At 37.3% G+C, this 26,508-nt stretch overlaps 1 protein-coding gene and 1 pseudogene across 1 annotated transcript in view; both read right to left on the bottom strand.

The window, feature by feature from the left end:
• Lrrc9 (leucine rich repeat containing 9) overlaps positions 1–26,508 on the bottom strand; it is a 94,842-nt gene that overhangs the window by 55,110 nt on the left and 13,224 nt on the right. The window contains exons 8-16 of the mRNA XM_045154699.1: positions 20,388–20,543; positions 16,708–16,895; positions 15,858–15,989; positions 12,152–12,328; positions 11,690–11,807; positions 7,953–8,085; positions 6,312–6,434; positions 5,208–5,329; positions 1,689–1,901 (exon numbers count right to left, since the gene is read on the bottom strand). Coding sequence (XP_045010634.1) covers positions 1,689–1,901; positions 5,208–5,329; positions 6,312–6,434; positions 7,953–8,085; positions 11,690–11,807; positions 12,152–12,328; positions 15,858–15,989; positions 16,708–16,895; positions 20,388–20,543 — 1,362 coding nt within the window. The remainder of the gene's footprint in view (positions 1–1,688; positions 1,902–5,207; positions 5,330–6,311; positions 6,435–7,952; positions 8,086–11,689; positions 11,808–12,151; positions 12,329–15,857; positions 15,990–16,707; positions 16,896–20,387; positions 20,544–26,508) is intronic.
• Positions 24,242–26,505, bottom strand: LOC105943862 (annotated as a pseudogene).

Below are 26,508 nucleotides of genomic sequence, written 5' to 3'. Positions count from 1 at the left end.
CTCTGCAGAATTTGCAGTCTAGGAAAGACATACCACATATAACAAACAAATATGACCTAGGCTCAGAGTTAAGAGAAAGAAAGCTTTAACGCAGAACTCAAGATTTAAAAGATGTGTTGGGGTTAACTAGAAGCAGCCAGGGGAGACAGTTATATGAAGAAAGGTTAACAACTGCAAACACTTTGTGTTACCTGAACTTGTGGTGCACTTAAGAAATGGTCAAGAAGTTGAGCCAAGAGAACCAAAGAGAAGAAAATGTGGAGTATAGAAGAGTAGACAATGATCCAGGACACACAAAAATGCACAGACAAAATGAAAGACTGGTTTTACTTCAGAGCAACGGAAAACTTTTGAGGATTTAAGTAGGAGTGGTGAGAGGGAATGAGACGACATGTCATATGTATGATTAGAAAACACTAGGCTTAGTGGTGACCGAATTGGAGTCGCACAGCTCCAGGAGGCCCCCTATCGAATGTGGTTGTCATAGTGACTGTCACCCACAGGCCATGCTACTGGACTATAGCGTGAATGGTGCCTCTTAGGGTCACACAGTATTCACACAGTATTGCTGTATATTTTACCGTGCAGAAGTCTAGGTTGGGGGAACAGTTTACACACAGTGGTACATCTGACACTGGCAGATCTAAAAGTCAGAAATGCAGGTAGACCTACTCAATGTAAAATAAGTTACTTTAATAATTCAAATTCTGCTGATAAATTCATAAAATAATTCTCCTATATACTAGGTTGATGAATCCTAGAAAGTAATTGATTTGAAGCTTACTTGCTTTCACCTTAATCACTTAAACAGAGCCTCTTGACTATTCAGAATATAATCACTTGCTAATTGGAAAGCCACCTCAAGAGGCTATTGAAATGATGTGCTTTCTGAATATGAACTGAACTCCTCGGGAGGCTGAGATAGGAGGGTCACTGTGAGTCTGAGGCCAGCTTGCGCTACAGAGTGGGTTACAGATCAACTTGGACTAGAGTGAAACCTTGTCTTAATACACAGAGTAATAAAATAAATTTCAGAATTAAGCCTATTAAGTGTTAATACATCTCTTTAATGAATTTTCATATTAGCTGTGTGGTGAAAGATTTTAGATACTTGGGTTAAATAAAATTTAGTATTATGACTTATACCTTAATAAAATTTTGACACAATCACTAATAAAATTACACATTTGAGTCTCATATGATTCCTACTTGAGAGAGCACTGATCAAGTTTGCATAAAAAGAGGGGCCTGGGTCCTTGTAAATTAGATTTCAGGCTACCCTGCAGCATCAGCTTAGTATATTCATACTCCATTTCTTTTTTCCAGTTTTACTTCTCAAAGTACTCACAACCACAGGACTGTAAATGTTAGTTATTCCTCTGAGCACTCACCACAACAGGATGGCAAATGTCAGTAACTCCCTGTAGTATTCACCACAACAGGACTGTAAATGTTAGTAACTCCTTGTAATAATCACCATGACAGGACTGTAAATGTTAGTAACTCCCTGTAGTAATTACCACAACAAGATTGTAAATGGTAGTAACTCTCTGTAGTAATCACCACAACAGGATTGTAAATGGTAGTAATTCCCTGAAGTAATCACCATGACAGGACTGTAAATGTTAGTTGTTCCTCATATTACCACAACAGTACTGTAAATTTTAGTTATTTCTCATAGTACTCACCACAATGTGACTGTAAATGTTAGTCTTGCCAAGGGAAAGTATTGTTTTATCATCCAAAGTAAACAATTTTTGTTGGGGCTTAAACCTTGGCTCCATCTTCATAACTTCTTCATCAAGTTTTAAATCCTGGGACAATACTGATCCCTGTAAAAATCTTCTGCTTTCTTCTAGAATAACATTGTTGAATGAAGAAAATAAGGAGTGAGGCTTGACCTACAGAAATTATTAAAAAGAGTGAAAATTCCGTTGTAGTTGTCATTTTGAAAAAACAAATATGTTATAATGAAAATTTCACTAGAACATCTATGACAGTAGATTAAGACTATAAATAAGCATGGGTCTATTCATTCCCAGTCATTAAGCATTTCTTAAAACTGGCAACAAGTAATCTAAAATATTTCATAACATAGAACACTAACAAAAATGTAGAAATTGTGAGACATAAAGCAGACAGGATTGGTATGACAAGAACAAAAATGTGATCTCTAGCTAAAAAAAATTATAAATATGAACACTTTGAAGGCCAGATCCAAAGAAAACAATGCTCACTGTGAATAAATAAAAGAGCACCATGATATTCTAGGCAATTATCAGGTAATTAAAAAATTGTAGTAACAATTATGAATGAATGAGCAAGAGCTAAAGAACAAACAGAACTGACGCTAGAAGAAATCAAGAGCTCATCAGACAATTTTTAAAATTTATTTTATTTTTATTTATTTATTTGAGAGAGAGAAAGAGAGAGAGAGAGACAGGTGCGCCAAGGCCTCAGCACTGCAAACACACCAGATGCATGCGCCACCTTGAGCATGGCTTACACGGGTCCTGGAGAATTGAACCTGGGTTCCTTTGGCCTTGTAGGCAAGCACTTTAACCATTAAGCTATCACTCCAGGCCTCATCAGAGAATTTTTAAAAATCCAAGAGGATAAGGCATCTATAACAAAAGAAGATACTATAGAAAATAATAAATACTCCAATGCCAGAATGAAAACAATCACAGAAATAAAAATTTACAAATGCTAATAAACAAAAAGGATATTATAGCAAATTAAATCAGTAGTCTGACACTGAGGAGATATTCCAGAACAAAGAGTGAAAAAAATGAAGTGTGATATGAGAGAAAAATTTAAGTAACTGCCATGTCTTTTAGACGTAAGTCTAAGTGTCCTAATAAGGATTTCAGAAGGTTTAACAGAGCAGAAGAAAAGAAATAACCAAAGAACTCAGAGAAGAAGCTTCCCAGAAGTAAAGACAGAAAGAAGTCATCAGACTGAGAGCTCCTGACGTGGCAGTAGAAATGTGATGTCTTTGCTGACACTGAACAGTCACAGAACCCAGGGCCCAACCTACCCCTTGGCTTGTTTTGTAGGTTCAGTGAACTTCTGTTTACTGCTTGTCTGAGTTTCTGTGTACCTCCCATTCTGGGTACAACCCCATTTGTGAAAGCTACGTACAATATAAGTGCCCAGAACAATACTGAATATAAGGTGTTAAAGATCTACACACACACACACACACACACACACACACAGATACTACACGCAAGAACTCAAGTAAATGAAAGGAGTTACTACATTACCAGATGAGAAACCAAATATTTCAAAATAATCAGTTTGCCTACATTAAATTTCAAATTCAGTACAATTTTAGTCAAATCCTAGTAGAATTTTTAAAAATAGCATTAGATAAGCTAATTCTAAATTTTATTTAGTAAAAAAATATTCAAGAATAGAAAAGTTCCTAGAAGTTGGCTGTAGATAGGGTAAGAGAATTTACCATATCATATATCAAAATAGAACACAAAGTTTGTATTAACCAAAACAAATGTGGTAGGGATCCAAGATTATATAAAGAGATCAATGGAACAAAATAGATATCTAGAAATACATTCCTTGCATATGAAATAATATGAATTATAAAGATATTTTAAATTAGAGAAAATACATAATGATTAGATAGTACCTATAAATTTTAATGAAAACAAATTGAGTAGATTTGATCAGAATATATTATATATATATATCTGTGAAAATTAATTAGTTAATAAAAAGAAAATAAATTGACAAACCCCTTATTTCACACATGTAAAATAATCTGGGTGTATTAAAAAGCTAACAGAAAAAAAAGGCTAACAGCTTTAAAGCAAGCTAAACAAGCACTGGAAAAAAACGAAGGAGAATATTTTTTATAGGCATTTTAGAAAAAAAGACATAAAATTCAGACTATATGCTGGAAAAGACTAAGAGAACAAAATTACAAGTTAAAATGTCAGGGTTCTTCTGTCATATGAAATTAAAAGAGGGCTGGAGAGATGGCTCCGCATTTAAGGTGCTTACCTACAATGTCTAACAATCTGGGTTTGATTCCCAGCACTCACATAAGGCCAAATGCACAAAGTGTTGCATGCATCTAGAATTCCTTTACCCATTCCCCCCCTTTTTTTTTCTCTCTCTCTCTTTCTCTCTCTCTCTCTCTCTCTCCTTGCAAGTAAATAAATAAAATACTGTAGAAAAAAATCAAAAGAAAGTAACAGAAATATTTTCAATATAGCAAAAGGATTAATATATATTATCCATAGGTTTTAAAAAATATGAAAATAAATATAAAAAAATAAGTCTCATAAAAAATGGTCAAATAATGTAACAGGTGATTTACAATTATGTAAATAATTTCAGGCATATGAAATTCCATTAGAGTGGTAAGAATCTGATGTTGTAGCATGTTGACAAGGCTGCAAAGAAATGAGCAGTGGCTTACTCTATTGTAAATATATAAAACCATCAAGACTGTGGAATTTGGTAACAGCTAACAAATATTAAAATATATGTAACCTTTTACTTTCCATTATTTTCTATAGACCTACTCTGCAGAGACACTTTCACCATCCCATGAAGGTGCATCTATAGTACCACTCACCAAAATATTATGTTAAGTGGTAAAAACTAGATATAACCTATCTGTGTTATCAACAGGGGAATATTTAAATCAGTGTATCACCAAATAATATGTAGCCCCCAAAGAATAAAGTCTACATCTATAGGCACTGAAGTGAAAACATATCTACAAAATATTGTTAAAGGAAGTCAAGTCATGGGAGACTTAGAACTTGACTATACTAGGTAGGATGGTATATGTCGTTATATATGCAAAACCATAGAAAAGGTATTGAAAACAAACAAAACTGTTAAGTGAGGGCCTTGGTGAAAGGGAGTGGCAAGAGATTAAAGTGAAGACAGATTTCCGTGACTGTTTTATAGCTGTTAACACAGTTTGAATTTTTTCAGTGGGGTTGCAGCTATAAGGTACTCAAGTATATATGTGTGACAAGAATATTCTGATGTTATAATCGCATGCTTTGACAACTTCATCACAGAAAAGCCATTATGCATGTGTGCACATATGCACAAAACATGAAGATGTATAATATAAACTGGGCATAACACTACTAGACTTCAAATTACTATTCCATTCCCACTTAAAGAATTCCTATTTTCAAAAAAAAATAGACAACTCATACCACTGTAATATACTCAAATTCAACAATGTATTCTGGCAGAACAAAGTCATGGTCAAAGACGAACCACTTGCACTGCCGCATGCTGCAGTCACAATGCTTCTGACCTATGATAGAACCTGGTCCTAAAAACAAACAAGCAAAACCGACATTCAAAATACAGCACACTATACCTTTCCACTCTTATGTTCTTCTGTAACTTCCAACAAATATTGAGGGTTTTAATAAAAATATCTCCCACTGCCTCAGAATTAATTTTATAAATACTATTATCCGTTTGCTAGATAGATGAGTAGGTTAATTTTATTCTTATCTTTTTACTTTCCATATTTTTGTTTAACTATTGAATGAAAGGGCATGGAGTCTTGACAACTGTAGTACTCCAAAAAAAATTACTAAAGGATTGATTTTTATCCATTGAAAATACACACAAACACATGGAACCCTCCATCTTCATGGGTTCTGCAGCCATAGATTCAATCAAATGCAGATAAAAGTATTTTCTATTATGATCAAATTATATTCATGTATTAAATTTCTCAATAAAAATTGCATAGAAAATCTGAACATGCACATATGTTTCTTGTCATTAATCCTTGAACAATAAATACAGCCATGATTTACATATTATTTCCATTGTATCACATGTTGTAAGTAATATGGAGATTATTTAGCATATATAGGAGTTACATGCAAAGACTATGACAGTTGACATAAAGGATTTGAGCACTCATGGAGATTGGTATCCACAGGGTTGGGGAGCATATGTGTGTGCATGTGTGCTAAAATCAATCTATTGCCAGCCCCAGAAACTGCAAGTTGTCTGTATGGTTAGAGAGGAAATAAGAACAGATGATACACATATAGATTAGATACAGATAGCCATCACCACAAATAAGTAATTAACACTGGTAAAATAAATTACACACATAAAAAACAAACATTACGGCAATAAGAGAAAAATATTAGTAATCAGAAATAAATTTGTAAAATAAAGTTTGCAGACCTAGTTACACTGCTAGGTAAAGCTATAAGCTACTGTGTAAAATGTATGTGTTTTGTAATCAGAGGCGCGCAGCAGCATACTTTTCTTTCTGGCAGACATACTTAGTAACTGTCCCCGAGGAACGAACACTGAATTAGCCAGAGGGTAGTTGGCTTTAGTGATGGTGTCTTTTTCTTGAGCCTGAGTGCTCTGGCCAAGAAAAACCTTGGCAAGGAGGAGAATGCCTACATATGGAAAATAGAAATAATTGTTAACATTAGGTCACCTCAGTAATTTTCCACTATGACTGTCCTTGTTGACCTCAGACCTGCCTTGTGCAGAGGCCCTGGCTATCTTGTTTGCCACTATGCAGTGCCATAGCACACTACTGGGTTCAAAATGGGGGCTAGAAGATACTTTTTTTGTTTTTGAGGTAGGGTCTCACTCTAGCCCAAGCTGACCTGGAATTCACTATGTAGTCTCAGGGTGGCCTCAAATTCACGGTGATCCTCCTACTGCTGCCTCCCAAGTGCTGGGATTAAGGGTGTTTGCTGCCATACCCGGCTCTGCAAACACTTATTGAATAGATGAATGGGTCATACATGAGGAGCCCTGTGATGACATTACATGGTGCTTTGAGGGCTGGATAGCTCCCATTTGTAATTCTAGTACTTGGGAGGATGGCCTAGGAGGGCTGGATTGTGACAAGTTTTAGGCCAACCTGGGCTGCACAGTGAGTTCCAGACTAGCCTGGGTTACAGAGTGACAACTTGTCTCAAAAAAAAGTAAAATCTATATATTAATAATTAACTCTTTATAGAAAAGAAACTAACAATGAATGCAATAGATATCCCTTAGCCCTGGCCTAATGACATATTTTTAAATCTATATTTTTTGGTAGAGTGTATTAACTCTGCATGTTTAAAATAAACATAATTCTATATTTGTTTATGTGACTACTAATGACTTTAGGCAGTATAAAGGAGAAACCATATTCCTATCGACAAACAGTTCCTCACATGCAATAAGCATTTCATACATGCTTATAAAACTGAGGAGTGGACAGTGGAAGAATGTGAGGAAACAGTACATGATAAGCTGGTCTTTTCTTCCAATCTGTAACTAACCCTCCTCAAGAAACATGACTATAAATTACACTTCCCCCTTCTCTCTCTTTCCAATATATATATATAATTTTAGCTGCAAGTATACTACTAGTAATCACAGATAAATTGAAACACAAACCAAAAGCTTGTCTTTTATGAGACAATTTATAATCCATAATCTGGCTGATTTTAAATTATAACCAGGTTTTTTTCTTACCACCTCACATCATGACGATTCAAGACCAGTAAGCCCTGCCTTCCAGAGTGCTTTATCTGATTATTTCATACACATACCAATTCTTTTCTCTTTCCTGTGGATTTAGTGTGAATGCAAAACAGTACAAGTATATACTTGTTGAGTTTATTTTTATGATACAACATCATGTGCAAAAGCAGGCTGTGGAAACCGTATATAAATTGCTTGAAATATTTCAGTAACAAATGGGCCTCTTCCCTTTATAGCTGATATAAAATGATCACCAAGTATTAGTTGACAATGAAGCTAAATTAATAGAAAGTCATGTGTTACTATATTGGTAAATATGGCATAAACTTTTTTGAAGACTATCTCCTGGGTTAATAAAACCAAGTATTATAGCTGATATGACAATAATGAACTAGAAGACTTAGATTTCAGGAATGCCTTATTTATATTACCATGTCTGAACAGCGCATGCTCAAAAGAGCCTTTCTTCTCATCCTTGTACTTCTGCAGCAGTAACTCAATCCGGGGACCCTCACACATGCTTATGCTGTTAACAAGAGTAATAGGTTCTCTGTTGAGAGACAACTGCAAAGAAAAAAAACCAAAATTTGAATTTTGTTTTACAAAATTGACAATATCTCAGCTTCAATACAGATAGCTTAATATTTTATGTTTGTGTGGGTAAAGCAATCTGCAAACCAGACTTACTGAAAAGTAGACAACCCCCAGTTGCAATTTCATTATACAAATCCATTTAAATGTCTTAAATTCATTTGCAAATAAGTTTATTAAAAAGTGATAAAGAACAAAATTGGTCCCTGGCACACACCCCCTCTTTCTTAAATAAATAAAATTAAAAATTAAAAAAGGGCTGGAGAGATGGCTTATGGTCTAGGCACTTGCCTGCAAAGCCAAAGGTTCAATTCTCCAGGACCCACATAAGCTGATGCACAAGGTGGTGCATGTATCTGGAGTTTGTTTGCATGGCTGGAGGTCCTGGCACACCCATTCTCTCTATTTGCTTCTTTCTCTCTCAAATAAATAATATTAAAAAAAGTTGTCCCTGGTAAAGCAGCCAAAATCAAGACTGAAAACACTGAATGGTTCTGGGGGACAGGGTTCAACCAGTGCTCCACTAGCAATCTTGTTTTTTGTTTTGTTTTGTTTTTTGTTTTTTGAGGTAGGGTCTCACTCTAGCCCAGGCTGACCTGGAATTCACTGTGTAATCTCAGGGTGGCCTCGAACTCACGGCGATCCACCTACCTCTGCCTCCCAAGTGCTGGGATTAAAGGCGTGCGCCACCACGCCCGGCTATCCACTAGCAATCTTGATAACTCCCAAGGGACAGTCCTCTGGGAATGATATATTGTATCAGTGAAGGGTCTGATTCACAGCATAATATTTTTGACTAACACTCTACATTATTTTCCAGAAACAACACATATCTTATTGTCCAAATGACTACAAGTCTTAGTTTTCAGTATGAATAGCTTTGGTTATTGAAAATTGTATCATTAATATACATGTTACAAACAGCTCTGAAGGTAAACAAAAATCTGCATTTTTGAATCAAACTAAAGCTAAGAGAGATTATATGATCTGTCCAAGGATGAAACTAGACATTGGCAAAGTCATGATCTGAACTCAGGTCTATTTGTCCTTGTCATAAACTCAGAAATTTACTGCTGTTTCCATTTTAACAGGCAAACTATTTAGAATTAATGTGTTTTTTTTGAAAAGCCATCTATGTATTTTTCTTGTTAAAATCAATCAACCAAAAATGTTCTTAAAATAAGCACTTGAAATGTAGTTTCTCTGACCGCAAATTCCACAATTCAATAAATAATCTTTTTAGACTACAATGAACACCACTCATTCTTCTAGTTACAGTCTATGTGCAGGGCACGGTGTTCTATTCCACGACCTTGACCCTCAATTAACAGAGGGGAGATGGGAACTAAACTAAAAATGTAAGGCATCGCTAAATAATTAGAAGGATTTGAAGAGGTTGCAGGATTTGCACTACATCTTTAAAACTGAATATAGTCCAAGTAGACATCTAAAGGGAATTAAAAAATATTTTGCGTGTGTGTGTTTGTGTGTGCATGTGCATGGACATGCCAGGATCTGTTGTGCTGTCAACTAATTGCCAGTTTTACATGGGTGGTTGGGGAATTGTATCTGGGCTTGCAGGCATTGCAAGCAAGTACCTTTAACCACTGAGCAATCGCCCCAGGAAATAATGAAGAGGGGCAAAATAGAAGTAAAAGCAGGGCACCATCCATTCATCTACCTGATTTTTACTAAGAGTGTAGTTTATAAAGTCTGAGCTGCTGCAGTAAGTACCCACCTAGCGGCCACCACTTGCTTCTACCCCTCACAATCCATTCTCCAGAACACAAGATAAAATTTACCATTTTAATCATTTCTTAAGCATACAATTCAGTGGTATTAGGTATATCTACATTGCTGTGTAACTGTCATGACCACCCATCTCTAGAACTTTCATTTTTAGTTTAACTTGACCTTAAACTCTGTACATAATAAACAGTAAGTTTTGACCTGCACATCTCCCTCAGTTCTATTTGTCTCTAAATATGCCTAGTGTAAGTACTTCCTACAGTAATTTTTTCTTATTTATTACAGAGAGGGAGAGGGAGGGAGAGAGAGAGAGAGAGAGAGAGAGAAAGAGAGAGAGAGAATGGGTACACAAACTCCAGATGCATGCTCCACATTGTGCATATGGCTTATGTGGGCACTGGAGAAACAAACCTGGGTCCTTTGCCTTCACAGGCAAGTGTCTTAACCACTAAGCAACCTCTCCAGCCCCTATAATACTTTTTCAGTGGCTTATTTGATTTAGAATGATGTTTCCAAGGTTCTTCCATGGTGTAGGATGTACTTAGACATACACACACACTGCCATTTCTTTATCCAGCCATGCACATTTGGGCTGTTTCTACCTTTGGCTGTTTAATAGTGATACAGAAACACTGATATATAAATATTCAAGAACATTTTAATGCATTTTTTTCTTGGCTTCCCAACTGTTGGGAACATTTGTCTTTTTATAAAGTTTATCTTTGTGTATATATTAACATACCCTATATGTAATATATGTTTTCAATCCTTTTAATATTGTCTTTAAATTTTTGAAATCATAAATGTAACTCAATCTATCAAAATTTCAGTATGGTTGACAATTTTAAGTATTATACTTTTTTCTCAAATTTTTATTAACATTTTCCATGATTATAAAAAATATATCCCATGGTAATACCCTCCCTGCCCCCCACATTTAATGCATTAAAAAACTATTTATTTATTTGAGAGAGAGAAAGAGAGAGAGAGAGAATGAATGAGAATGCCAGGGCCTCCAGCCACTGCAAATGAACTCCAGGTGCGTGCACCCCCTTGTGCATCTGGCTTATGTGGGTTTTGGAGAATCGAATCGGGATCCTTTGGCTTTGCAGGTCAAGGCCTTAACTGCTAAGCCATCTCTCCAGCCCCATTCTAATGCATTTTTTAATGCAATCCATCCTACCAACAGCTCTGGGGACTGAATACTACTATCTCCATTTTTACAGAAGAGAAGGACATAAGCACAGTCCAGAGCAGTGACAGAGCTGGTGGGAAGCAGAGCCAGGATGCAACTGTGTCACTTTCATGGTGTGAAGAGGGTGGGAAGCGCTGCTCTACAGTGTACTGAGGTCGGTCACCTCCCTCAAGAGGAGAGGGTGGAGGCCTGACAAAAGTCGGCTGGATATGGCGGGTCTCAGGAGTGACCTGGGGTGCGACAGTGTCAAGCAGCAAGATGAGGGCAGGGAAGCAGAAGGGAAAGAAATGGTGGCAATAAAAGAAAGGATAACCCTGGAGATGGATTTCTTCGCTCAAGATGGAGAGCTCACAATTGAAGGCTCATCATAGATTAACGGCCAGTTAAAGAAAGAGATTTCAAAGTCACCAGGAAATGGTTTACAACACAGAAATAAAGTAACTAAGTTTGAGTCAGGCACTTGGGGCTTCTTGTGCCATCTCGTGTGAGTGCTTCTGACGCTGTCCATTCTACCCTGTCACTAAGCCTGAGGGAAGCAGAGCAGAAGTTGCTAGAAATGTGGATGAAAAGATGGCTTAACTGGCAGAGCTGTAGGAAGAAAGCATTTTTTTTCCAAGTGATATCTGATGCTACCTTGCTTGTTTGACTTTCTTTGAACCCTTTTTCGAGTATTTCTAGCAGATGCTTTGTCTTCACTGTGGTTTCAGGATCAAAAACATAAAAAAGGCACTCCAGCATCTTTCGGTAGGCCCTTTTGAATAAATGAAACAGAAAAAGGTTGAGAATTAGTTGAGCAAAACTTAGCTGTAGATAATATAACCTTATGCCCTACCATGGATATTTCCTGCTTACCCTCAGCACTGCAATTTCATTAATAACTCCACGACCCCAATCCCACTCTCCAAAAGATGCCCAAAGTGTGCACGAATGATAAGGTCATCTCAGCTCTGGGAGATGCACAGGTAGGAAAAATTTACTATCATGGTGCATTTTTGATGGGGCTAACTTCTATTCAGACAGGAAAGCACTTGTCTTTTTAAACAAGATAAAGGTACACTTTTATAAAATTGTCCATTACAGAGCAGAACTTCTTACTCTGCATCATGTATATCCTCACGATCCAAAAACTTTTGGAATTTCTCTTCAAATTTCATTCTCAGAATACGGTTGTTAACTTTAAGGATGCGCTTTATTTTGACTCCCGTGATACCATATTCTCTGTAGTCCCACACACAGAAACGTGACAGAACGAGCTCACAGCAGGCGTTGAACCTGTGCAGGATACAAAGTATGCAGAAAGAAAATAGCAGTTTCCTTACAATGTGTGAGAATGCAGAGCTGCACAGGCAAAAGTGACAGTTCCTATTTTGAGGTTTTGCTAAAGATGCATAATCAGGCAGTACTGACCCTGCTTTGGTTCCAACTGATGTTTGACTCAATGAATAAGAGAGATTGAACTGTGAAATAAGTAAAAACATTTCTTTGGTCATTTATGGTATGTTTCTCCTACCTAAAAGTTATGTTGGCTGAACATTCTTCTTTCCTGAAACCCTTTGATTTTGGTCTCACTGTGACCTCATATCCCTGCATCCGGCTCTTGCATGGGTTTCCTTGCTGCTGCTTCTCTGCCATACATCTTTCATTGTTTTATTTTTGTTTCATGGTGCTGAGAATTGAATCCAGCATCTTCTGCATGCAGGTAAGCCCTTGACCACTGAGCTACATCTCTTGCCTTCTGGCAGACTCAGAAGGGATCTAGTGTTTAGCCTTCTTGTTTGAACAAAACTCCCCCTTAGATGATTCCATCTGAATATACATAGCATTTCTGTGATTTTAGCCCTTTATTTCTACCCAGAATTAGCTGTAATATCCAAGATTGAATAGTCATGTTCTTCATATGTCTACTTGTGTATGCAAAAGGCCTTTCAACGCTAACTTAGTCAGCATCCGGCTCCAAGCCTGCTCCACTTGAATGTTTTCTGGGCTCATCTAACCCGAAGCTAAGGTGAAAACTGTAGGAACAGCCACTCTCACTCCCCACTAGTATCCAGGTCTTTGGCATATCTGCTTGGTTTGCAGCTAAAACACACACTGAGTGTGATGCCACTGCACCGTCACAGAGGTTACCATCCCGGTCCAAACTACCATCACCACTCACTCTTTTCAAGAACAAAAGTCAGAATGGAAAAGTTAAAGGGGTGGTTGTTGTGGTTCCCTTAAAGCCTATACTCTAAATCCAAAATAAAATAATTTCTAAATTGAAGAAGGCTTTAAAGAAAAAGAATCTTGGCTAATGAGTGCAATGGGGGCTTACTTAAGATAAAGTCTTAGGCAAGATCTTTCCAAGAAGAAACTTGACCTCAGAAATGGAGGAGAAAAAGAGCTCAAGAGCAAGGACATGCTGGAGTGTGGGTTTGCTCTTGCTGCCCTCATCTGGCCATTATTGTGAAATTACAATCTCACCATTCAAAGTGCAGAATGGAGACTGAGATGAGAATGAAAAGCAGATCATTTTGACAAGGAGGTGACGTATTCTGGATACACTTGCCTTTAATGACTCATCTGGTCCTCTTCTATATAACTTAGCAGTCCATAATGTGCACGAGAGTCAAGGCCACAGAAGTGAGCTTTCCAATGGGTGGTCTCTCCCTGAACCCAGTACCTGAGCTTCTAGTTTAGAGCACTGCCTCTCTCACCAGCAAAGACTTAATCAATGCAACCAGGAGCTGGTCAGTCATTCACTCTTCCCTAAAAGCGGAAAAGTACACTTCCCAAACTTAATTCATCCCAGAGGAACTCAGCATCCTGTGAAGGGACAGGGATGGTGCTGCAATCCAGCCCAATGCCACCTTAATGTCTGGGGTGGAAACCTATTGCCCTTCCACAAAGGGATCATTTTTAGGGCCCAAATCATTTAAGTCACCCCTAAATAATATGTCAGGAATGACCAGAACTCTCATTATTACACCTCTTGCCCTCTGAACCCACACTGCAGGCATTTTAGATAATGTTGTGGTTATTTAGTGGGCATCTTGGTAGCTCTCCAGTTTTCAGGAATTGATGGATAGACAATATTTAGCTCCTAGTCTGATCCCCTAAAAAAGTAAGAAACAGGGCTGGAGAGATGGTTTAGCATTTAAGGCGCTTGCTTGTACAATCTAAGGACCCAGGCTCAATTCTCCAGGACCCATGTAAAGCCAGATGCACATGCATCTAGAGTTCGTTTTCAGTGGCTTGAGGCCCTGGCATGCCAATTCTCCCTCTTTCTCAAACTAAGTAAGTAAATAAAATATTTTTTCAAAGAACTTTAACAAAAAGAAGAAAAGTAAAAACAGGATTGGATGCTGAGAACTTCATAAAGTAGAATCCTTCCCATAGAGATTATTTATTTATTATTTATCTGTTTTTAACTAAGTTGTTGGGCAAAGATAAATTGGAGCTGAGGATCAACAAGGCATTCATCTTGGGCAGGGTAAGCAGAAGAAACAAAAACACTGGGCTGGTGACTGTCAGGTCCACAGTTTGGCTGACTGATAAGATTGAAAAGGAGTATTAGAAGTTTGGGGACAGTGAATCCTCTACTACAGGCATAAGGTCTCAGTGCAACTTGGAAGATTAAGTACAAAGAGGATTGTCATTTGGTTTTGTCTTTGACAGAGTGCTTGCAGTGTAAGAAGCCTGCCAGCAAGGACCATTTCGGAAGCGTACTGACTGATCAACATCTACGACATGAAGGCATCCCGTTAGGTGCGGTGAGAAATCGCTTCACCTCTGACTTTGATTAACATCCTAATCCAGGTGACACATACCTGGTAGAGCTCTGCATACCCCAGGCACCCAGTGTGGGCCTAGGGCAAGCTCTGGTTATTTCATAGGCACCTTGGTCTGAGAAAATGACTCCGGAAATGACAGGGTCACAGCTAATATTTTTGTTCTAGGCTTTCTTTTTCTTTAAGGATCATTTCTAGTTGTGTTGTCTCATTGAGACAACAGGACCACTTTCTTTTCTCCTAGGCCTTAGACCTGAAAGCCTCATTTAAGTGTTTGTGTTAGCCCATCATACCTTGTCTGTGTGCACATTGACGGTTAGGTGTCTGCTCTAACCCATCATACCACACCTGTGTGTACACTGTTAAGTGTCTGCCCTAGCTCATCACACCATGCCCATGTATACACTGACTGTTAAGTGTCTGCCCTAGTTCATCAGACCACTCTCATGTATACATTGATTGTTAAGTGTTTGCCTTAGCCCATCATATCACACCTGTGTGTACACTGACTGCTAAGTGTCTGCCTTCGTCCATCAAACCATACCCATGTGGACACTGACTGTGAACCTCACAAAATAGCTTCCGCTTTGACCATAGCCTATACAGTAGCCATGAGACATTCTGCCCCCAGTGTGGCAACCTACTGTTGGCAATTGTGCCTTGGCATTACTCCTTTACTGTGGCTTCTCAGCTAGTACTCAGAATATAGGACTATCTTCACCCAGAAATAGTAAAAACACTATATAAAAACATTACTTGATCATAGAGGTTTTTTTTTTTTTCTAAATTGCATTCTTATCTGTGGCTTAGAGAAATTGGGCAAAGAATAACAATACATGGTTAAGATGCCCTCAAGGTTGACTCATGACAATAGTGTAAACAGATAATATACAGGTGGAAATAGGTATATTGCAATTTTCAAGAGCTGAATATTTTTTATGAGAAATGTTTTGGAAATAGGACATTTTAAAATTATAAGTTGATAATCTAGTTCAAAAATACTTAAACTGATTTTAAATTTTCAGATTTACCAGTCATCAGATCGTGTGCCTTCTTCAAAGTGGATATTTCCCACAGTCTCCAACTCAGTGAGCAAAAACGGGGTCAGCAAGCCGTGACTTCTTTTCTTTTGTTTTACTTCAGTATTGTAAACTACTTCAATTCTGTGAAAGACCAAACATGCTAACTTGTACTGGAATGATCTAGATCACAGCATTAAAACCCAGCATAGTTATTAAATAGTAAACACAATCATCTTCTCTTCAATTCATAAAGAAAGGTTAGTGTTAACAGTTAAGCCAGGTACAAGCTAACCTATTTTTTGGCAGTCAGTCACTGTAATCTTGGTTCTGCTCATTCAGAATATGGGAAGATGAGAAGACTTTCCTGGCTGTAGTACCTGTGGATGTTAAATCTTAGACAAATATTTTCCCACTTAAAAATTAAAAAGCCTTATTATTCTCAGTAAAATGGGAATACTAAGTCTTTAAGTCCAAAAAGGCTATTTTGAGGGTTTCATGGCATGAGGTAACACTGCCCTTAGATAATATTACCATTATTGTTGTTAACATTATTACTATTACAGCACAAATTTATTCACTTAAGGCCTTCATAAATAAGAGTGTGGCTCTAGTTTGCAGACAGAAGAGCAGCACTGGGACACCAAGCTGCTCCCCAGGAAGCTCACTGATCCTAGTGAAGAGCTCTGCAGCAGTCCACGTCAGCTTTGAGGCCTGTGGGTTCCAGCTACTGGAACTGGGAATACAGTTTGCCTTTTACTTCATGCTATGTAACTCTTCTCATCGCTAGCAGGGGAAATGAGCTCTCATGGCCCTCTCTCATGATTCAAATCAGAATGACGAGATAATTCATTAAACATACTCATCTAGTTTTCTCTTCCAGAAGTTTACTCTTTCATTCAAAGCGTTTAGTTTGATCAGTATCTTCTGTTTAAGACTTGATTCTTCAGTGATACCTTCACAATTCCTTGGTTCAGGGGCCTGCCCATTACTGGCTTTCTCGCTGTGTGCTTTATCAGAGCCCTTGAGTTCAGCCAGCTCTCGCTCCAGCTGTTGAAAAGAAGGTGCCAGAGAGTAAAAGGCACATAAGATATAGTAAAGGTGCTTCATCAAGTTCAGAGAGTCATTGTTTTGTAGACCTACGAGTCAATTTGAATGATCAAAGTATAAATCTAGGTTACAAAGAGGTCAAGCTTTATAAAATCACAACACTGAATTCAACATTGGTGCAACTTGAGCTAATTTCACTTGATTGAAACATGGGAAACATGGCAGTCTCTAAACCAAAAATAACAAAAACAAAGAACTAGATCATGAAATAGCTCTGAGTTTACTTATTAAAGCCAAGGTAAAATTACAGCAAATGTTTGGTTTCATATAAATAAACTTAAACATCAAATAATGTACTTTATAAACATACTTTTGAATTTTTAAATGTTTTTTTCAACTACACTTTTCTGGAAACAAGTTAACCATAAAAATACATTAAAGTTTGCATAAAATATACATACTTTTTGCCTCAGCCTCCTAATGGCTCATAACTACAGTTTTATTTTTCAAAGTTTTGCATTTTGGAATTTGTTGTTCATAACAGGATTTTTGGCATTCATCTGGATACTGAAAATATTCATTTAAATATTATTTATCTTGATTACTAAGGCTTTAGGTTGTCACTTAAATTTTGGGTCCAAGTCAAAAGTCTCATTTGCCTTTCTATGATCCCAACCTTGTAGGATTTCAAGAAAAACTGTACAATACAAAGCATACAAAACAAATCTACTAATTAGCTATAATTTCTTACTATAATATAGATCTGGAGCTGCTAATATGAAATTTGACATTTACCAATACCTAAGGTTTATATAAGATATAGCTATTATGTTTAACACTTGCAGATTTTATTTAGGATTACATGAAATGGAGGAACACTTCTTAAATATTACTATTATTATTGTTGATGTTGTTTAGAGGTAAATGGGTAAAATGTTGAACATCCTTAATCTGAAAGTCTAAAATTTTAAATGGCATATAATTTTAAGCTTTTGACATATTTCATGTAACTTCTAGTGAAGTTTTGGATAAGGGACAACAGGAAAATGACAAATATAAAATGCTGGTCTCCTATAATGTTTCATTTAAGAACATCATTCTGATTATAATAATGAAAACATGAAGGCATTGTATATATTTTAAAGCATTGGTTCCTAATGGTGATAAAGTATTCTACCATAAGAATCATTAATGTATTTCTCTTGGTACACACTTAGGTAGTTTTCCCTTGTAATTAATAGTGCGATGATGAGTGACAATAGAATAAAGAACCAGAAGTAGATTTATTGAGCCAGAGCTAGGAACAATCTTAGGCTGTGTGATCAAGTTCCATCTCGACATCAGGGATGTACAATGTACTACCATCCTCTTCCCCCACCTAACACGGCTATATATTGTGTTATGATAGTTTTATAGGTAAGAGTAGTTTCTGGAATCTTAATTCACATTTGAAAGTAAATTTAGCTCTTACTTAAAGTGCTGGGCTGGAGAGATGGCTTAGCGGTTAAGCGCTTGTCTGTGAAGGCTAAGGACCCCGGTTTGAGGCTCAATTCCCCAGGACCCACGTTAGCCAGATGCACAAGGGGGTGCACGCATCTGGAGTTCATCTGCAGTGGTTGGAGGTCCTGGTGTGCCCATTCTCTCTCTTTCTCTGCCTCTTTCTCTCTGTCTGTCGCTCTTAAATAAATAAATAAATAAATAAATAAATAAATAGACAAAAACATTAAAAAATAAAGTGCTTATTAGTTATATTATTTATTTGTATAAAGTGCTAGTTTATGGACTTTGCTCAATGTTTCCATTGGTACCTCTGCGTTTTATCTTATTTTATTTATGAGTAGTTTCATACAAAGGATATGGGTTGACTGATCTTGTAAGTTGATGAGATTTAGAGTCATTGTGAAAACAAATCTCTGTGCTTGTCTGTGAGGCGGTTTCTACATTAGGTTAATTGAGATGGGAAGTCCAAGCCCAAATGTGGGCAGCACCATTCCATGGGCTGTATGAAAGGAGAAGGCTGGCTGAGCACCACGATGTCTCTCCCCTGCCTCCTTCCTGGCTGTACAAGCACTGCTACTCACTGCTTGACGTTCCTGCCACGGCGGCCGGTGCTCTCAAACTGTGAGCCAAGATACACCACGCCCCTTCCTTAAATTGCTGTTGTCAAGTTATTTTGTCACAGCAATGATCCAAGTAACTAATCCAGGGTAACATTCTTTGTACATCAAGTTTCGTGAAAACAGTTTTTGTTATCATATGGACATTCGTTGTTTACTTTTATTAATAATACTTTTTTGGCATAAAATCATCCCTGCTTTTTGTGTTGTACTTATATCTAACATCTACATTTGTCTCTTTGCAGTTTATAGCATTGCTTGTGTTTGGCAGGCTGACATCAACTAAATATGTTAATTTACATACTTATTAATTTTTTTTTATCATTTCACTTTTGCATTTTATTCTATCTACCTCCTCATTGGTGTTCGCCTTTGGTAAACGACCCAGTGTCTCCTATTCACATGTACTTTGGCTACATTTCTGATATCACTTGTAAATAAAACGTTATTTCTTCAGACTTTATAAAAGTTACAGATGCAGGCATAGTGGCACACGCCTTTAATCCCAGCACTCAGGAGGCAGGGGTAGGGGAATCGCCATGAGTTCAAGGTCACCCTGAGAATACATAGTGAATTTCAGGACAGCTTGGGCTAGAACGAGACCCTACCTCAAAACAACAACAACAACAAAAAGGTACAGAAAGCCCTGTTTAGAGGTAAATAGCACTTCATATTTTAGGTCTGGTTTTATTTTATTTTTTGTTAATATTTATCTTATTTATTTGTAAGCAGAGAGAGAGAGAGAGAAGAGAGACAGAGAAAATGGGTATACCAGAGCCTCCCCCACTGCAAATAAACTCCACATGCAAGTGACACTTTGTGCATCTGGCTTTTTGTTGGTACTGGGGAACTGAACTTGGGTCATGAGGCTTTGCAGGTGAGCACCTTATCTGCTAAGCCATCTCTCCTGCCCCTATACTTTTAATAAAGGCAATCTAACTTATTCTAAGCAAAAAAAAGAGAACATCTACTATTGCAATAGAGTTTGGTAATGACATTATTAAAATTACATTTCAGCACTCTATATAAGAAAAAGAATGTTGAGCTTGGCCTTCTAAACTCCAGTGAAAATATACTGGAAATAAATTTAATTAGCTCTTTCTGTATGTCTCTTTCTTGTTCATTATCTCCTAAGTCATAATGAGTACCACAGCTCTTTAAGCATTTCTTAACTGCATAAGCCTATACCATTTCTGAATTACAGATCTTTATACACATTATGCAGCATAGTTAAATACCTAGAATCAAAAATATTTTGTGAGCAAACAACTTGAAATTCAGATTAACCATATATATTGATGAATTTAAGATTTTGCTATTTTATCTTATAATTTTCCCAAGATAGTCACTGAAATTTGACATTATTAAATCTTACATTTTTTTTTGCATAGCTGAATAATTTTATCCGTTCTTCTGGTAACTTTTGCAATTTGCATTTTCTATCACTCAGTTTTTCCAGGTCTTCACTAAGATTCCTCTGGACAGTTTTTATACGCATATTATAATACATTATTTTTTTCATTGCTGTAGTCTAAAAGGAAACAACAAAAGATTAGCTAAAACAAATTAAAGGTTTTGTTAGTGGAATTGCATCAGCATGACAAATCCTGTACAAATTTAAAAGTTTTGCTAGTTTAGTTGCTAACAATGACAGCTTGAGTGTTAGTGGCTCACGGAATTCTGAATTAATTTCAATTTAGAGTGCTTGCCTGGCCCTGCATGAAGCCCAAGATTTTATACCCAGTGCTACATAAGAAAGGAGTGTGTGTACTCCTGTAATCTCAACTTTTGGAAGTTAGGGGCAGGAGGATAAAAAGTTCAAGGTTATCTTCAGCTAAACAGTGAGTATGAGGTTAGCCTTGGATACATGTAGCCTTGTATCAAAAAATTACCATGCAATACATAAAATTTCAAAGATTTTTCTTTGTGTATAGTATTTAAGTATATGACATATTTCCTTTTATTTCCAAGAAATAGGGCTGAATGCCCTGGTGTGCCCATTCTCTCTTTCTCTCTGTTGCCCTTTTTCTCTCTGTCTCAAATAAAAACACAAATAAAATAAATAGAAAAAAACAAGATTATCTTCTTCCCAAATCTACAAAGATTCTCTAAATGAAATGGTTTTAGACTGAGTAAATTATTAAATTGTTAATATAATCCAGTTTTTCTAAACTTAATACCAGTGCACCATTTAGTTATTAATGAGTTAATTATAATTAAGTTGATTTAATACTCTACTACAAAATGTAAAGCTAACTTATATGCAAGAGCTATATTAGGTGATGGAGGAGATGGCTCAGTGATTAAAATAACTTGCTTGAAAAATGATAGGCCTGGGTTCAATTACCCAATACTCACATAAAGCCAGACACAACACGTGGCATAAGCATCTGGCATTCATTTGTACCTGTGAGAGATCTGGGTCCACTCATACATGTATACACACACAAACATGCACATACACATATAAAACTATTTTTTTTTTTTGGTGTTTTGAGGTAGGGTCTCACACTAGTCCAGGCTGACCTGGAATTCACTCTGTCGTCTCAGGGTGGCCTTGAACTCACAGTGATCATCCTACCTCTGCCTCCCGAGTGCTGGGATTAAAGGCATGCGCCACCACGCCTGGCCAAAACTATTTTTAACAGTGACATTAGTCAAGAAAAAAATTATCTATCTAAAGCAAGGCATTTTCTTTCATCAAGAAATTTGTATCTCAAATAAAGGCTTGTATAGCTTCAGATACATATTTCCTATAAGTACAGGCTCTTTTTAGAGTAGTTACTTAGTGTAGAATTTATAATCTAGATTTCAATAGAATTATTTGTCATAAAACCAAAAGAATTTTTCTCATGCATAATATGAATTTCTGAAACTCAAGTCACCCAATTTCTATTCCAAAATAAGCTCAAGTCACTCAATTTTTCTTCCAAAGTAAGCAATTCATAACATAGCAATATATAAAAAATGTTTTAATGTAGTAAATTGTCATAAAAATCTGAGTTAGGACAAGCTTGATTTTTAAGAGACTGCCAAATCCCTGTATTTAAGAAATAACAAATGATGTTTCTTGTTATTTTGCATATTTAAAGAAAATGGAAGCTGAAGAAATGGCTTATCAGTTAAGATGCTTGCCTGCGAAGCCCAAGGACCCATGTTCAACTCTACAGATTCCACATAAGCCAGATGCACAAAGTGACACAAGTGTGCAGGATCACACATGTGCACAAGGGGGCACACATGTCTGGAGTTCAATTTTAGTGGCTAGAGGCCTTGGTGCACCAATTCTCTCTCTCTCTCTCTCAAAACTTAAAAAAGGCCAGTCTGTTGGACTTGCCTAAAAAAAAAAAAAAGTCCATACCAAAAATATTTGAATCACTGACAGCTAGAAAGAATTCTTAATGCATTATTAAATATAAATCAAGGAAACATCTTTTGCCACACAGGACACAGAATGCTAAGTTAAATTTCAGGTAAGTAACAATGACTTTACTGAACTTTCATGTAATTACACTAACACAACATTGTTGATATAAATTCAAACTTAAATTGGCTCTTACTCAGTTGAAGGAAAAGGTTAAAAATATTACATTTAGGGCTGGAGAGATGGCTTAGTGGTAAAGCGCTGGCCTGTGAAGCTTAAGGACCCTGGTTCGAGGCTTGACTTCCCAGGACCCACTTTAGCCTGATGCACAAGGGGGCGCACAATTCTGGAATTCATATGCAGTGGCTGGAGGCCCTGGGGTGTCCATTCTCTTTCTCTTTGCCTCTTTCTCTCTGTCTGTTGCTCTCAAATAAATAAATAAAAATAATAAAAAATTTAAAAAAGATTACATTTACTTTATTCCAAAAAAGTAGTTTTTGGTAAGTATATATGTCAAAGCCAAAAAACTTAACAGATATGAAAAGTCTGCTTCACACAGCTGCTTCCATTTCCAAGTTGCTCTGTCTTTCATACTTGCTGATTTTAGTTTCCAGTGTATTGCCCATAGGTTTCCTCTATTTTTTCTATTTTATTAAGAATGTATCTGCAGGCTGAGTAGAAGGCTCAACCAGCAATAGTCTTGTTTAGCAAGCATGCGAACCTGAGCTTGGATTCCAAGGATCCATGTAAAATGGGTGGGGTGGTGCACACTTGTAATCCCAGTGCTGGGCAGGCAGAGTCAGGCCGATCCCTGGGGCTCACTGGCTAGCTAGGTTAGCTGGGTCACTGAGCTAAGCATTCAGCGAGAGACTCTGTCTCAATAAATAAGCTGGAGAGTGATAGAAGACACCCAGCATCAACTTCTGGCTGCAACACACACACAAACACACACACACACGTGCATGTGCACACATAAACCCATAACATATGAATGTGTAAATACGTGCACATACAAAAAAGAAAGTATCTTTATCCTTTGTTATACCAGGAAAAAAATTTAATTGTCATAATTCAAAATCAGTTTTGTATAACTGGTCAAACAGTTGTGTGACATACATACCAAAATGGAAAATATAGTACAGATCTTGAAGATATATTTGTTTAAGCTGGAACCATTTCACAGACTAATAAACCTATTGCCCAAAAGTTACAAGGTCTTTTCCTAATTAATCTTTACATTTAAATAGACAGTGAAGAAATATGTATGTTTTGGATGAAACAGAATATTCTGGTATAAAGAAATGGATATTGGGCTGGCGAGGTGACTTAGCAGTTAAGGTGCTTGCTTGTGAAGCCTAAGGAGCCAGGTTCAATTCCCCAGTACCCACATATAAGCCAGATGCACATGGTAGCACATGTGTCTGGAATTTGTTTGTAGTAGATAAAGGCCTTGGCATGTACATTCTCTCTCTCTCTCTAATAAGTGAATAAAATAAAATATTTTAAAATGGAATATTATATTGCTATAAAATCTGGCAAGCTCCTGTGCTCCACCAGATGAGTTTCAAATTCAGACGACATAACCGAAGAAGCACCTGATGAGCTTGATCCATCCCTTCCCCAAAGTATTATGTACAAGTAAGGTAGTATTTGTATGCAAAACATTCAAAGCATTGGAAGATGTTTGGATAAAAGGAGAACAATTTTTTTTTTTTTTTGGTTTTTCAAGGTAGGGTCTCACTCTGGTCCAGGCTGACCTGGAATTAACTCTGTAGTCTCAGGGTGACCTTGAACTCATGGTGAACCTCCTAACTCTGCCTCCGGAGTGCTGGGATTAAAGGTGTGCACCACCAGGCCCAGCTGAGAACAATTTTTTAGGACTCTTGTTTGCAGTGTGTAGAATAGGATGATTTTCTCTAGGAAGAGTCAAGGCTTCGTAGCAGCACCATGCCTACCGGGAATCCCCAGAACACCTGGTGATCACGTGGCAAGATGCCCAACTTTCTGGCTGCTTACAACGTCACTGAACTTCCCTGCAATGTTTAGGAAGTGTCTCTTGAACTGCAATCCATCATCCTTTGAAAGCCCAAAGTCAACCAATATCTTCTCATCCATTTCTACCAAATTTATTTTGAAAATCAATTTATCACTTCTTCTGTCAGTTGTTGATACAGTGACTTGATCCATACAAGTCTTCTTCCACTGACAGCCCAACTTCTCAGAAGTCTTTTTCAAGAACTGATAAGATTTTTCTGCATCATATTTGGTGAAGAATTGTGTCATTCTTTTTATTAAGCAATGCCAGGGGTTTTCTGACGATCCAGGAGTCCCAAGAAACTGACTGTTTAGAAGCATCTGTTTGGGACATATGGGTTGTGAGAAACTGATCCCTTATACCAGTCTGTCAATGTATAAGGGACTAGAGTCCCCTGTGGAGAGACCTGTCTGTTATCTGGCTGGGAACTGGGGTACTGCACATATTCTTCTCTAGATGCGCCATTTACTGGAGAAAAGTCCTAATTGGAGTAGATGTGCTTTCAGAATCCACTAGGAGATTCTGGCACACCACCTAGCATGGTATGGGGCCCCTTTTTGAGTGGTTTGTTGTACCATCCAGGTTTTTTTTTAAATTTCTGGGATGGTAATCCTTACTGACAGATTCTTAACTAGAATTTTTATGAAGGACAATTAGAGGAGCAGAATCCATTTTTTCCCCCCAAGGGTTGAGGTATTTCTTTTTTTTTTTTTTTTTCCAAACAGAATACTCCTGACAACTGTCACTAGGCTGGCCCCACAGCAACTCTCCAGCCAATACTGCAGTAAGCCCTGTTCCACAGGACCAGACATGAACTGGTTCTGCATGAAATTCCTTTCTCTTCAGCAGCACTCGAGCAACATAATGTGAAGTACCACACATCTTGTTCAGTAAGCACTCACAGTTATTATGCCAAAATACTGTAGCCAAAGCAAAGCCAGAGATTTTGAGGTTATCTCTGTTACCCAAGAGGAGCTTTTTTTGTCTTAATATCCCTGTCAGTTATTCCAATACATGCAAGTAACCCACCCTGGCCAGGAGATGATGGAAGAACCTCTCTCTGAGCACCTTGTTAAGGCCTGCCTATGTCTGGCTCTATTCTATCAAAAAGTTCTCCCCCACTATCATACTCCAGAAATAGACACTGGATATTGTCTTCTCTTCTGTGACCATAGAATTTCATTACATGCTCATGACTTAACATTTTATCAATACAGATCTCCTTCTTATTCCCTTTGATTCACTTCATTCACCTTTGTAGGATCTTTGCTTGTTGTTAACCTAGGCAGATGATGATGGAAATTCCAAAAATATGGTCGCTGCTATAAGGTTTTGCTGTTATTTTTCATTAAATGTTGTCAGAGAAGACTCTCCTCACTGGACCTCCCATGACTCCGAGCACCTGCTAGTGACTAATAACACTAGCCCTGTGCTTAGCATTGCAAGGCAGGTACTTCATAAACTCAGGATGGAGAAAAGAATAATCTAAACCCAATGGGAAAAATGGAGAGAGAATGGAATGGAGGAATAAGTCCCTAAGCTAGTGGGACAATAGAAATGAATTGAAATAGATGAATAAAGACATTCCTTATGCATGTTGAGGTGATGGATGAACCACAAGGAGAAGGTGGGACCTTGTGTTGTGCATCCTTATTCTTGGCACACTTAGATAGTCACAGAATCTCCATAAATCCCATTATGAAATTCGAGATCCCTGCCCAAAAGGGTCACTGGAACTGCTCCCTTTGCTTCAGAGATTTGTGGAGATTCACTTACAATCCAAGAGATTTTTAAACCATCTGAAATTAGGCTTAAATCTACCTAATCCTCCAACCATAGATATCTTCTAATTTCTTTCTGAGATAGAATCTCATGTAGCCCAAACCAGCCTCAAACTCCCTATGCAGCTGTGGATGACTTTGGATTCAGTATCAAATTCTCTGTTATTATTGTTATTATACTTTACATTAAACAACCTGATCATTGCACAAAAATAGAATTGGAGACATGGTATAATTCTACCTGTGATATATGGACACAGTTGCCAGAAAGAAGCAATCAACTAGTTAAACCTAAGTTTCACATACTGATCATGAA

Source organism: Jaculus jaculus, chromosome 7 (genome assembly GCF_020740685.1).
Source record: "Jaculus jaculus isolate mJacJac1 chromosome 7, mJacJac1.mat.Y.cur, whole genome shotgun sequence".
Classification (NCBI taxonomy): Eukaryota; Metazoa; Chordata; class Mammalia; order Rodentia; family Dipodidae; genus Jaculus; species Jaculus jaculus.
The sequence above is the reverse complement of the archived record's forward strand: the minus strand, read 5'-3'. Positions and strand labels throughout refer to the sequence as shown.